The 14569-nt window shown below is 41.3% G+C and overlaps 1 protein-coding gene across 1 annotated transcript; it reads left to right on the top strand.

Moving 5' to 3' along the window:
* The first annotated feature begins 490 nt into the window (after positions 1-490).
* On the top strand, positions 491-5967 carry LOC308475362 (vitelline membrane outer layer protein 1-like). Its single transcript, XM_081002480.1, has 4 exons — positions 491-635; positions 1230-1421; positions 3400-3503; positions 5594-5967. The coding sequence occupies exons 2-4, from the start codon at positions 1251-1253 to the stop codon at positions 5886-5888; spliced, it is 570 nt and encodes a 189-aa protein (XP_080858606.1). The 5' UTR covers positions 491-635; positions 1230-1250; the 3' UTR covers positions 5889-5967.
* Positions 5968-14569: the final 8602 nt, after the last annotated feature.

Genomic DNA, 14569 nt, shown 5'->3' with positions numbered 1-14569 from the left:
ACGTATGACATCAATACACTGCATAGGTCTGTGAGCTGTACCATTACATTAAGGGTAATTTAAAATAGCAGGCTCGGCGACTACCACAGGCTATGGCTGTACCTTGGTTCTTGAAAGCCTTGGTACTCGTCTATTTAGGCTCCCGAATGCCACAAGACTCTTCACGCTGGCCTTTGACACCCCAGATATATATTTTCAGGACTCACTCTATTCCTGTGACTGTTTAATATTGCATTTTAAATTTGGCCAGGGGTTTTATGGTTGCTGTTATAATTATTTTAGTGCCTTGAAGAAAGGCATGAGCTTTACACTGCCCAGTTCTATCCAGTCATGGAGCTGCAGAGCATGGCAGGTACTGCTCAGGAGGGAAACTCCCACATCTCATGTTCCTGTTCCTGGTTGCTGCCCACATTAATATACACAGCTCAGCTCAAACTCTTTCCCACATAGGATAATTGACTGCAGTGAGACACTGCATGAAGCAGCTTGCTGAAGGGAGAAAGGAGAACAAGGGCTGCCTCCTGTTCATAATTATACAAGCTTAGGCAGTGGCCAGAACTGAATGAGGTAAAGCAAGAAAACAAAACAACAACAACAACAACAATAAATTCCAACTGTGCTGTTATTCTCAAAAGGTGAGTAGTAGTTGTTGTTGTTGTTGTAGTAGTAGTAGTAGCAGCAGCAGCAGCAGTAGTAATAATATTAAAATTATCATTTACAGAGTCTTATCTGTGCTGGCTGCACCCAAGGGTGACTGACCTTCAGGCATCTTGAAAGGCATTCAAGACTCACATGGTGTGATTGGGCTTCTCACTCATGCAATGAAAGTTGGATTGTGGAGTCTTTTATTTTTATTTTTGTGACTCTATTCTGTTTTAGGTTTTAGTAATAAACTTGTAGGTTTTTATTGCTGTGAGTCACTTTGGACAAACCTTTGTTAACAATGTTTAGGAATTCTTGAGAAGCAATAATAATTACTCAGGGGTTAGGTAAAACCCATCCATTATTGTTCTACCATTCACTTTTTCTAAAAGCGTTTCCTGCTTGACTAGTGAATTTTGTCCTGGTCATAAACCAAATAACTCCTGGGTTTCTCATAGGAATCAAACTATGATTAGAAAAGCCAAAATCAGCCAAAAGCAACCACATATTGTGAAAAACAGGATTCAGGGATTTGGGGTTCAACATTCTCATGGCTATTATTTTCCCACTTGTGCTTTTGTTGCTAGATCTGCGGTGAGCTACCTTCCATGGCCCTGTTTATAGGTACTGCACTCTTCTTGATCTTCTCCAGCTACCTCTCGGATGCACAACCCCGAAAGACTAACAAAGAACTCTCAGTGCCAAATGGAGGGCCATGGGGTAAATGGGGACACATAGAATTCTGTCGCCAAGGACATGCAAAAGGATTCAGATTGAAGGTAGATACCTCCTTGTGTCCTCCTTTTCAGGCACCTTGGTGCCACGTAGCTGTGACAATAAGCATCAACAGACAGAGTCCTGGGGCTGCTCTGCTCACCTGACCTTCTATCTGTAATGGTTGGGTCTCTTCCAGAGAAGCGAGACAACTCTGGCAGTAATTAACTCAGGTTTATTGCCCAAAACACACAAATCACTCTGGACCTCAGTCACTCAGCGTCTGCTTCCAAATTAGCTGTTGCCGAGTCTGAGTTCTGCCCATTCCTCTTCCCACATTTCAAGCCCCACTTTCGCTTCCTTTCCTGTTCATGCCTCTCATTAATTCTTCTGAGCCTATGTGTCATGGGATGGGCCTCCCTGTGAGTCCGAACTTAAACTCCCCCCTTCCTTCTCCTTGTTCTCGGAGCTCAGGCTTCTACTGCAACTAGGCTGCTCCTCCCTCGTTCTGCATTCCTGTCTAATTACCTCCTCCTGTCTCTCCATGCTCTCTCCCTCTCTCAGCAATGGGACACAGCTGACACCATCTGACTAAGTTGCTTGGTGGTGAGGTCGTTCTGAGGCAAATGTACTGGTGGCACACCTAAGGCCTTCAGCTTCTGTGGTTCTTCTTCATGTGTCTTCTCCGCAAGAGGCCCAGAGAAACTGGCCTTTTATGTGGTGGCTCCTCACTTGTGGAATGTTCTCCCCAGAGAGGCTTGCCTGGCACCACCGTTACATATATTTGGGTCCATGGCAAAAGCATTCCTCTTCTCTGTCCTTTGGCTAATTAAACTGTTGGGGGAATTGTTTTTGTTTCTTATTATGGCATGCATTTTTGTTTTTTTATATTGTAATCCACCCTGTGATCTTCTAGTTCATCTTCAAGTTCATTCTCTTACATGTGTTGTTTACACTTTGGACCCTTTGTGCATTTAAGCTTAAATATCATTATTTTGAGGGGAAAGAAATCAAATGATTTGCATTCTGCTGTGTGTGGAATGATGGTCCCTTGGTCTTCTTAAGTAAAATTTATGCTTCAACACAACAGCTTGTGACATTTTGGAGGCTGAATTTTTATTTTATTTTTTTGCCAAGGACAAAGTTGAATTGAACAGTGAACTGAAATAGTTCATTTTGTAAAGGGGAGTTTGGGCATGCCAAACGAGATCCTTTTCAAATCAAACTACCCAAGCTATGTACAATACTGTCAAATTCAGCCTGCCAATCTAGTGTGTGTGAAATTCCTCCTGAAAATGCAGTGCTTGCTCTGAAATGTGGTCTTATTGCAGCCACAGCTTCTCTTCTCCCCCAGGTAGACCCAGGGAAAGACAGAGTAAAGGTTAAAGATGAAACATCTCTGAATGGCATTTTTGTTTTTTTACATTGTAAACCACCCTGTGATCTTCAGATGAAGGGTGGTATAGAAATTTAATACATGATGATGATGATGATATTGCACCATGCCAACTACAGCTGAAAGTAATGGCTGGGTGAACGAAAAATGAATTCAGTTAATTTTGAAGCAGATTTCTAGTTCATCTTCAAGTTCATTCTCTTACATGTGTTATTTACACTTTGGACCCTTTGGGCATTTAAGCTTAAATATCATAATTTTGAGGGGAAAGAAATCAAACTATTCGTATTCTGCTGTGTGTGGAATGATGGTTCCTTAGTCTTCTTAAGTAAAATTTATGCTTCAACACAACAGCTTGTGACTTTCTGGAGGCTGAAATATTTTTTTGCCAAGGAACATTTGGACAAACTTGAATTGAACTGTGAACAGTGAACTGAAATAGTTCATTTTGTAAAGGGGCAAACTTGAACTGAAGTTCCTTTTGGGGCATGTCAAACGAGATCCTTTTCAAATCAAACCATCCAAGTTCTGTACAATACTGTCAAATTCAGCCTGCCAATCTAGTCTGTGTGAAATTCCTCCTGAAAATGCTGTGCTTTGCTCTTAAATGTGGTCTTATTGCAACCACAGCTTTTCTTCTCCCCCAGGTACAGCACTGGACACCAGAATCACCCGTTAAAGATGATACATCTCTGAATGGCATCCGCCTCATTTGCACGGATGGCTCAGAAATTCAATCTGCTGTTGGACCGTGAGTAGCTTTAAATATTCCATTCCTTGGCTTTGTTGTTAGAAAGAAGTATGGAACCAAATCTGGCAAGTTCTTGCCTTTTCCCTGAGTTCTTGAGGAGGATACATCTTGAATTATGGTGACTTACTCATGGGCTGCCAAACCTGAGTGCATCAACAACACAACAGGGAGGGTTGTGATAAAATAGCGAAATGCAATGTAGCAAAAGATAGTATTACTCGGGCAACTGTTACACAGCTGGAAATCTAAACAACCATGAAAGTAACAGGAGTAATTTTTTTCTTAATGAACATTTATATATTTGAATATTGATAGCAGAAGAATCCACTCATAAATCAACAGTTGCTCAACATTCGGATGTAGTTCCAGTATACATCACATTTCCTTCCCAAGGAATTAATCATTGAGCTAACAAAATTAAATAAAACAAAATTCCAGTCTACATCTATTTCCATATGAGGTGAATAAAATGTGAAGAGAATGCATACATGCAACATTACCTGTGTAACAAAATGTAGGCCGTATTAGATTGGAACAAGGGTAAAAAATGACAAAATAACTCATCTAATGACAGAAGGATATAAAATTTATACCACCCACCGTTGCTGATATGAAAAGTCTTATAAAATGCACCTGTCCCTGTTTGCATATTTCCTGAAGGAAGAACAGAAAAGAGGCACACTGCCTTCTGTTTGTTAGCCTTCCTTAAGGAATATGAATAGGCCTCACAAATATAAAGGTAAAGTAAGGACCAGCCACAAACTCAGCTGAACACAATTAAATATATCCTGCAAATTCTATTGTTGAATTCTAACCATATGGGTCCAGTGTATTCAGTTTATAAATATACCTCCATTCCATTTGTGAAAGCTTCCTGGTCCTGAGCGCAGGCACGATGAGACAACTGGGAAGTCCACCTTTTCTAAGGCAGGCTTCTTCAGGCTCGTGTGCTCCTGGTCTTTTGGACTACAATTCCCATAAGCACAGGACAACACATGGAGGTAACAGGAGCTTTAGTCCACCACATCAGGAAGACACCAGGTAGAGGGAAGCTGGTCTAAAGCACTGATGAGCTGACATTTTGATCTGGAAACCAAGCCTTATGAGCAATAGTTGAAGGAGCTAGGTATGTTTAGCCTGGAAAAGAGAAGGCTTAGAGGAGATATGATAGACATCTTCAAATATCTCAAGGGATGTTACAAGGAAGAAGGAACAAGCTTGTTTTTTCCTGATCTGGAGGATACCTCTTGAGCCAATGGTTTCAAGTTACACAAAAGGAGATTCTGACTAAACATATGGAAAAACTTTCTGACAGTAAGATCTATTCGACAGTGGAATGCTCTCTCTTGGGAGGTTGTGGACTCTCCTTCCTTGAAGGTTTTTAAGCAGAGGTTGGTTGGCCATCTGCCTTGGTTGCTATAGCTGAGATTCCTGCATTGCAGGGGGCTAGGCTAGATGACCCTTCGGATCCCTTCCAACTCTACAATTTGATGATTCTCTCTTGGAGCACTAAGATATTCTCTATTTTCCCAAGGGACAGCAAAGAGGCAACCAGTAGAAGAGAAAGCTGGATAGAGTAGCCAAAAGGGATTAAAGAATTAATTTCCATGCAGTTTCCACCTGCCCCAACCCACACTTCTGGGTTCCCCCATCACAGAGCCAGTTATTGTAAGATGCATTTCAGATCAGTATTTAGCAAGGAAGCTTGGAGAGGTCTCTTCTGTTTCCTTATTTCTTATCCAGGTGATAACATGTATTGGGATTTGCTTTTTTAAAACCTTAATTTTTTTAAAACAAAAACAAAATAACAATAGAAATAAAAATGTGCACCCCACCACCAAGACTATTCTTTATCAAAAAGATCCAACTTTCCAAAAACTTAACAGTTCTTGAGATGGTTTGACCCCTTTTTTGTTATAACAATACAAATTCCACCAATACCTTCTATATTTCCTCAATTTCAAAGCTCCCTGGATTCTTTGGGGGAAGCCATATGCTTCAAATGTGTGTTGAATGGGCATTGAATGTATGGTGAAGACGTGACTTGAGCAAACATTTCTTCAGAGTATTAACACCACCATCTTTGTCAGGTATGGAACATGGGCAAAGGCTGAGATTTGTCCTGAAGGCCGTCTAATTTCATATTCTCTGAGAGTACTAGAATATCAAGGAATCGTGGATGACACAGCAGCTGACAATATCAGGTTCAGCTGTGAAAATGCGGGTGTCCTGACAGGCCGTTCAACTGACTGGGGTACATATGGTCCATGGAGTCAACAATGTACTAATGGTGCCATATGTGGAATGGTGACAAGAATTGACAGTGATTTGGGAACAGGCGACATCACAGGACTTAACGATGTGAAGTTCTACTGCTGCGACTGAACCATGTGGGTTTCACACAACAATAGCTCAGTTCCCTGTGCCCCAGTGGCTCCATGATGTGAAACTTAATAATAAATGTATCCCCAATGAAGAGTTCTGGGTGTCTTTTTTTGACGCACTGTGCCTTAAATCTTCATGAATGGCTTGTTGGCAGAGCCATTTAAATCTTGGTAACGCTTTATTGAGGAAGCGGAACAAAACATTGTATAACTTGAGGAGAAAGCAACAGAGAGGCTTTTGTCTTTCTTAGGTCAGGCACTGGACATAGCAGGAAGGCTATCAATTATACATAACAGGGGGGAACTCCCTCAGATCTACATAGCCAATCAGAGCACTCGCTACCTCAGTGAGCGTCGTGCCACTTTGCTTGGTTGTTAAGCAAAACCTCAGCCACCTGGTTTGCTGACTTACTAATAACAGAATGAATGCTAAAGTCACACACAGAATAATCTGTGCTGTGGCAATTCCATCATAGCTGCTGGATAGGAGGCCAACCATAGGATTGGAGAGAGGACAGAGAAGGATGAATGGTCACAGAAGAATGTAAGAAGAGGCCCACTGGATTGTACGAAAAGTCTATCTGGTCAAGCATCCTGTTTCTCAGAGTGACTTCTCAGATGCCATTTGAAGCCCAGAAACTGGCAGTGAGCGCACAGTCCCACTGTTCTTCCATGGCAGCTGATGTTCTGATAGGGCTGTCATACTGTACGTCCATAATTTCCCTGACTTAGCTGGGATTCGTCCGTTGAAAATGTCATCCAGGGGGCAGGATTTTCTAAAAGCAGACTGTCACTTTTTAAAATGCTTACACTGCTTATTTTTTCTGTTCACCATCAGCTGCAGAAACCTCAAGGTACTGAACCACATGAGGATAATACAGCTCTCAACCATTTCCTTCTCCATTGCACTAATGGTGCAATAATTGAATCTACATCGGGACCACGAGTTTTCTTTAGATTTCTCTCCTACTATGACCTTGTAGTTTTCAGGTGAAGGGCTGCCTGAAATGTGTTATGAATTATTTTTGCTTCCAAAACAGTTACGGAAGCCACTCTTGGTAATTCCCAGCTTCATAGAAGGAACCCAAGTCTCATTCAACAAACATATTGTATAATCTTCCAGCAAACTATTGCAAAAAGCACAGCTAGTGAGGAATTCCACCAGTGCAGAATGGCAGCTTGGTGTTGATGTCGGCTAAGAAATCATTTTTGCCTCCCAAAAAGCTATAGAAACCACTCTAGGTGATTTCAGGTTTCAATTACAACTTCATAGGAGGAACCCAAGTCTCATGCAAGAAACAGTTAAGAAACATATAGTATATTAGTATGTATAGTATATTTTTCTATTACAAAAACAAAGCACAGCTAGTGAGGAGTCAAAACACAATTCCACCAGCGCAGAGTGGCAGCTTGGCCTTAGGGTTTCCTGAGTCAATCACAGAATGCATTTTGGTATCAAGCATGAGAAGTGTAGGAAAAATGGTAGCTATTTAACAGGGATTACCGTTTTGACAGTCCAGAGGTAATTTGTTCTAGTAAGCTGTATATACATATTGTGATATAAATAAAAACATGTTTTGTTTTTAAAAAAATAGCAGTTAGTTTTCTTAGAGTAGGTCTGACGAAGTTAAACCTTGCCTTCCAAGACCCACACATATCAGACACACTCATTTCATGAAAGTCCATTCTAATTCATCAAATGCCTTTTCAGTGTCAGCAAGGAATAGCAATTTTGTTTCTGTGTAATAGTTATACCAACAATTCTCCTTAGTAGCCTGAAGAAATCTCCCTGTAATGAAGCTGATCAGTATGCATACATTCAGACAATCTCCTTTCTAACACATTCAGCAAATTAGATATCAAAATCTATTTTAGTCATTTTAAAAGTGATATTGTTACATGGTAGCCAACCAATGATAAATCTTTATTTGAGTTTGATATCAAGAGTTTTTAATTGAGTTAACACTCAAATTCTATTAAAATCAGGAGGAAGATACCTGTACTCTCAGGGAATCGCTGAGATTTCCAGGAGGACATAGTATCTTTTAAACAAACCAACAATAACCCTTAGGTAATCAAACTCACCAGCAAAGAACAATAAAATGAGAATTGAAGATGCTTTGTAGCAGGGGTCAGCAATTTTTTTCAGCAGGGGGCTGGTCCACTGTCCCTCAGAACTTGTGGGGGGCCGGACTATTTTTTTTGGGGGGGGGGAGGATGAATGAATTCCTATACCCCACAAATAACCCAGAGATGAATTTTAAATAAAAGCACACACATTCTACTCATGTAAAAAGACGCTGATTCCTGGACCGTCCATGGGCCGGATTTAGACGGTGATTGGGGCAGATCTGGCCCCCAGACCATTTGCTTACCCATGTTTGTAGTCATGAAATGTTAAGTACTGGACTGAAAATAAAATGGAAAACTGTGGAGGGTGGCTGAGATGGTTAAAATTCCTTAACAAGAGCTGCAGTTTTATTACAACATTTTATTGCAACATTGTGCATAGATCTACTCTCTCTCTCTCTTTTTATGTCAGCTGCTAGTTTTTCTGGAGAGCCTCCAAAACAAGAAAGTATGTGTGTTGATTTATCACAACATTGCTACCATGGTCTTCTTCCATAGTTGGGGAGACTGGGACAAGTCTCAGTACTGTGACCATGACCACCTAGTTACCTTTGCTTTGAGTGTGGAACCTCCCAAGGATGGGGTGGATAATACAGCAGCCAACGGGAGAGAAATGTTTGCTAATGGAATATGCTAGGGCTATTATGTCAGCGTTAGCACCTGCTTTTCTGGTACCATATGTGGGCTGCAGACAAAGTACAGCCTGATCAAGGAGAAGGTGATGATACAGCACTTAATGATGTTAAGTTTTACTGCTGTAGATGAAGCTTGTTCTAATAGTTTGCTGACCTGGAATTTAACCACAATTAAATGCTAAACAAATATGAGTGTGTGTCCTTTTTTTTTGAGACCAGTTCCTCAATTCTAGAAAGAAGACCAACAAAAGAATAATGTGGAAGAGCAACAAGCGCATAACCACATAGAAGCCTTCGCCCATCCAGTGGCATCCAAATACTTGGACTACAACTCCCATTAGCCATTGCTTTAAAATGAATCTGGGAGTTCCTTCTACATTGTGTGGATAAGAAACTTCCTGGATCATTTTGGACCTTTTAAAAAGTCTTTCCTGATGCATGTGTGACTGTATTTAACTTCTTCATGGCATTTGTGAATCATAGCTGTGACTTCACTCATTGGCTGAAAACACTAAATAGTAGGAGCAGACTCATGTCTTCCTTTTTGTGTTGAATGGGGACTGCACATTTCCATTCATAACTCTCATTCTACAAGGTCTAGAGACTTTGGGGTTACTTTAAAATAGAAGCACGGTGTCTAGGCCCAGGATAGAAGTACCTGCTGTGTCATCCTCTTGGTGGACCTCATGCAAACACACACACACACACATAAAACAAAACATTAAATGACAATGCCTGCTCTTCAAGCAGCAACATCATACTCCTCTAGTAGACACTTCGGGTTGTGAGGCATTTATTATGGCAACTAGGAATGGGGGAGAAATGATATGAAAATCTATCAAATCTGCGTTTTCTAAAACAATATGCCTACCACACAACTTTACACTTGTCAAAATTTACACTTGTCTGAGTTTGTTGGTGCAGTTCTCTAGCTAAACTGTGTTTACAAAAATGCATGCATTAGAGGAAAGTGTGAATTATAAAAATTATGTTTTATTAACTGAAACAGAATTACATAACACTAGCAATAATCTCATTTTTAATCCTGTTTTAAATCAAGAGTTGTAGTATGTCATCAAATCCAGCTGGTGCCAGTCGCCTGACTTTGGATGTTTCCAAGACACTGTATGTTTTGCCTTGGTAGAGAAGAATGTGTTCATGATTCAGAGGCTGTGATATGAGCACAGCTCAAGAAGCTTTTGTCTGTTCTCGTTCACGCTGCCAATATCATAGTAGCCTATGCAGGGGTTCCACGTGTGATGACCAATCCCAACTCTGGCACTGAAATCTCTCAGCAGGAATAGGTGGGACCTTTCTCACAGCTTGGTCTAGTTCCTCAGAGAACTGGCCCTTGGTTTGTTTGTCAGAGCACATAGTGGGAGTATAGAGGCTCAGTATGTTAACTGGATTGGAGGTGATTGAGAGGTGGAGGGAAAGCATGTGTTCTGAGTCTTTGGTCAGCAGTGCTATCACAGATAGAAGGGGATTTCTCACTGCAAAGACTGAGGCTTGAATACATGGTTTCTCATGATACACTCCTTTGCCAGCAGGTAGGTGAACAAGCCAGGACACATGGTCCTGATGCTTCAACTTGCTAGCCACAAGAGGGTTTGTTTCTTTTCTGTTTTACCTGGTGCAGTAGTTCGGTCCACTTGTCGAGTGATACACTGAGCTCCAAGCACCCATTGAAGGAGGCAGACAGTGAGACCTGTCTCTTCCATCGTGTCTCGCTCACTGATGAAGGCAATCTGTAGTACTCGTACATTATGCCAATCAGGTTGAGTCTATAACTCGTATATGCTGCCTCCAACGTTGTTTTTCCTGCGTTTGCAGCACCCAAGTGACCTCTCTAGGGAGCAAGGCTGAGCAGTGTGTATGGAGATCCTGGGCTGCCCAGATGATAAGAACCCCCCTCTTGGCCATGCAAAGGAAAGGAAAGCAGTACATCTGGTACCAGCTTGGCTGCAGGAGTTGCTTGATGGAGGTGCACAATACTCTCATTCTGAAGGCCACATCAGGTATTGCATTTTATCCCCACAATTTTTATCCCCTACAATTCCTCCTTTCAAGGAATCATTTTACTTAAACATTACACTTTGCTAATTTGAGTTTTATTCCTAAATGCATTAATATTTTGTCTGACACATTTCTATATATTAATGTTACATAACTTACTATCGGATATAGGCAGAGCAGCCTTAATGAAGGGTCAGGGAGGGTAACAGAGAGGACAATATGCAGCATCCTAACCCTCCGGCATCTATATCAGAAGGGGGTTTGAATTGCAGCCATGGTTTATTAGAAATGTATATAACTTGAAGTTAGATTTCCTGGTAGACCAAAAAGTGAAAGAAATTTAGGTAATAGTTCCTTGTAATATGGTTAGTAACTTTTCAAATAAAATTAAAAATATTTTATCTTCATTAAGAAAACAGTGCTTTGTACAGGCTCATCAATAAATCCATCAATTCCCTTCCATGGAAAAATAATTTTAGAAAAAAATCTATGAATTTCAGCAATTAGTTTCAGCGGTTAACTATAAAAATCTGTTTCACCAATTAGTTTCAGTCAGTGGTTTCACCAGCTAGTTTTAGCTATTCGTTCCAGCTATGCATTTCACCAGTAAGTTCCAGACATTAATTGTAGCTAGTTTCCGCCATTAGTTTCACCAGTTAGTTCCAGACATTAACTGTCTGTAGCTAGTTTCCGTCATTCTGTCAGGAGGTTTCAGATCCTAGTGTCAGCAGTGATACATTCTTGAACTTGCTTTCAAAAGGCAATTTCAAGAATTTGTTTCAGCAATAAATGAGTAGAGAATCCAGAGTCAATTGAAGCAGGGTCAGCACCCGATCTGGAGGGGCCATTGGCATCGTGTCAATGTGCTCCTCCCAACCAGCTCTGCTTTTGGCAACCATGGCAGACACCATTTGCTTTCTCTATTGGTTTCCAGGGACACTACCCTCAAACGAGCTCCTGGACAGAATTGAGTGGTGATGCTTTTGAATGGGAGTTCAGCTTGGTATCCATCAGGGTTGCCATCCAGCCTGCCATCTTAAGCTACCTAAAATGTATTGCCTTAGCCCACAGATTTATTAAAGCAATACATTTCATAGGTCTTTGTGCTGTGTCATTAAATTAAGGGTAAATGGAAATGGCAGGCTAGGTTATGACTAGGTAAAGGTAAAGGGACCCCTGACCATTAGGGCCAGTCGTGACCGACTCTGGGGTTGCGGCACTCATCTCGCTTTATTGGCTGAGGGAGCCAGCGTACAGCTTCCAGGTCATGTGGCCAGCATGACTAAGCTGCTTCTGGTGAACCAGAGCAGCGCACGGAAACGCCGTTTACCTTCCCACCAGAGTGGTACCTATTTGTCTACTTGCACTTTGAGGTGCTTTCAAACTGCGAGGTTGGCAGGAGCAGGGACCGAGCAACGGGAGCTCACCCCGTCGCGGGGATTCGAACCACCGACCTTCTGATCAGCACGTCCTAGGCTCTGTGGTTTATTTTTTATTTTTATAAGATATTTATTAAAGTTTCAGCATATTACAAAAATAAGAGAAAAAAGTAAAAGAAAACCAAAAAAACCCAAAAATGAAAATACAAAGTAAAACAGTTAAAAACAAATCAATCTTTCCATATCTTATCTTTCATTTGCTTGTTTCCCTGACCTCCTCACACCTCCCTTTTTTGTATTCCAGTTCAATTAGTTAGTTCAGCAATTCCTTTCCCTCTTTGATTTTATCTTAATCTTTTATCTTAGTATATTATAACTTTAGATTATCACCTGTTAGCAATCCATTTTTACATATTCCTTTATAACATTGCTGCTAAAAACCACTTAACTTCAATCCAACATCATTCTAACATTCTTTAATTTTACAGTGTTTCTGTAAATAGTTTTAAAATTTCTTCCAATCTTCTTCCACCGACTCTTCTCCCTGGTCTCGGATTCTGCCAGTCATTTCCGCCAGTTCCATATAGTCCATCACCTTCATCTGCCATTCTTCCAGAGTGGGTAAATCTTGTGTCTTCCAGTACTTTGCAATAAGTATTCTTGCTGCTGTTGTAGCATACATGAAGAAAGTTCTATCCTTCTTTAACACCAATTGGCCAACCATGCCCAGGAGAAAGGCCTCTGGTTTCTTCAGAATAGTATATTTAAATATATAACCCACAGTGCCACCCGCGTCCCTTACTTACTCTTTACTACTTTACTACTTACTCTTTAAAACTATGAGATTCACCCCCAGGGTTCAGTATTATGAGAGAGGTAAAAATAATAACATATCTCCACACCATGCATACTTTTAAAAAATCTCATTTCCCCCCTTTGTATTAAAACATTTTTCCTCATGGGAAGTTGCTTCAGCCTCATGATAATTTTGATTGCCCATTTCTGCAGCTTTTCCAGTTCTACACCACCTTTTTTGAAATGTGGCAACCAGAACTATATACAGCATTCCAAGCACAATAGATTTCCACAAAGGCTTTGTGATATGTCCCCACCCCCCAATTTCCTAATGATCTCCAGCATGGAATTTGCCTTCTTAATGGGTGATGCACTCTGAGTTGATATTTTAGTTGAGCCATCTACCATGATCCCAAGATCTCTTCCATCATGAGTCGGTGCTGTTTAAGACATCATTTGGAATCTTAGGATCACCCCTCCCAATATGCTCCCAATAGGTATCACATTACATTGAATCATATTTGATATTTTGTTGCAGGCTCAGTTGAAGGTGCTCACATAAATCCCCAAATGACTTAGGCCCCCAAATATCTCAGAGAGCAGCTCTTTATCTATAGACGCTCTCAGATGTCAAGATCAGCAGAGGGGCTCCCCTTGATACTTCCACTGCCTTCCGATGCTTGGGATGGTGGTGACCCAGGAAATGGCAGCTCCTAGACTGTGAAATTCCGTCCCCAGAGAGGTGTGTTTGGCAATATAATTTTAGAGTTCTCCCCCCCATATGCTGAAGACACTCCTCTTCACCCTGGTCTTTGACACTTCATACACACACACACACACACACACACACACACACACACAGGACCCACCCTATTACTGTGACTGTCATTTGTTTTAAATGATTTAATATTGTATTTCAAATTCTTGTAATTCACCCTGTGATCTTATGGTTGTTGTTATTATCTTAGTGCAGAGGTCAGCAACCTATGGCCCATGGTCCTCAAAAAACGTTGCTGACCCCTGTCTTAGTGCCATGGAGAAAGGCATCAGTTTTACACCACTTAATGGTCATGTCTTTAGAATCATAGAATCATAGAGCTGGAAGAGACCACAAGGGCCATCGAGTCCAACCCCCTGCCAAGCAGGAAACATCATCAGAGCACTCCTGACATATGGTTGTCAAGCCTCTGCTTAAAGACCTCCAAAGAAGGAGACTCCACCACACTCCTTGGCAGCAAATTCCACTGTCGAACAGCTCTTACTGTCAGGAAGTTCTTCCTAATGTTTAGGTGGAATCTTCTTTCTTGTAGTTTGGATCCATTGCTCCGTGTCCGCTTCTCTGGAGCAGCAGAAAACAACCTTTCTCCCTCCTCTATGTGACATCCTTTTACCGTATATATTTGAACATGGCTATCATATCACCCCTTAACCTCCTCTTCTCCAAGCTAAACATGCCCAGCTCCCTTAGCCGTTCCTCATAAGGCATCGTTTCCAGGCCTTTGACCATTTTGGTTGCCCTCCTCTGGACACGTTCCAGTTTGTCAGTGTCCTTCTTGAACTGTGGTGGCCAGAACTGGACACAGTACTCCAGGTGAGGTCTGACCAGAGCAGAATACAGTGGCACTATTACTTCCCTTGATCTAGATGCTATACTCCTATTGATGCAGCCCAGAATTGCATTGGCTCTTTGCGACAGAATTCTATGGGTCCCCATTCACCCCATGGCC

Source organism: Podarcis pityusensis, assembly GCF_964106645.2.
Source record: "Podarcis pityusensis genome assembly, chromosome: 4".
In the NCBI taxonomy this organism is placed as follows: Eukaryota; Metazoa; Chordata; class Lepidosauria; order Squamata; family Lacertidae; genus Podarcis; species Podarcis pityusensis.
Note: the sequence above shows the minus strand (reverse complement) of the source record. Positions and strands in the feature narration are given on the sequence as shown.

Bases quoted from the DNA above. Each gene is read 5' to 3' on its own strand.
- LOC308475362 (XM_081002480.1), top strand. From the start codon at position 1,251: ATGGCCCTGTTTATAGGTACTGCACTCTTCTTGATCTTCTCCAGCTAC. The intron at 1,422-3,399 runs GTAGATACCTCC...CTTCTCCCCCAG, and splicing joins CAAAAGGATTCAGATTGAAG to GTACAGCACTGGACACCAGA. The intron at 3,504-5,593 runs GTGAGTAGCTTT...CATCTTTGTCAG, and splicing joins ATTCAATCTGCTGTTGGACC to GTATGGAACATGGGCAAAGG.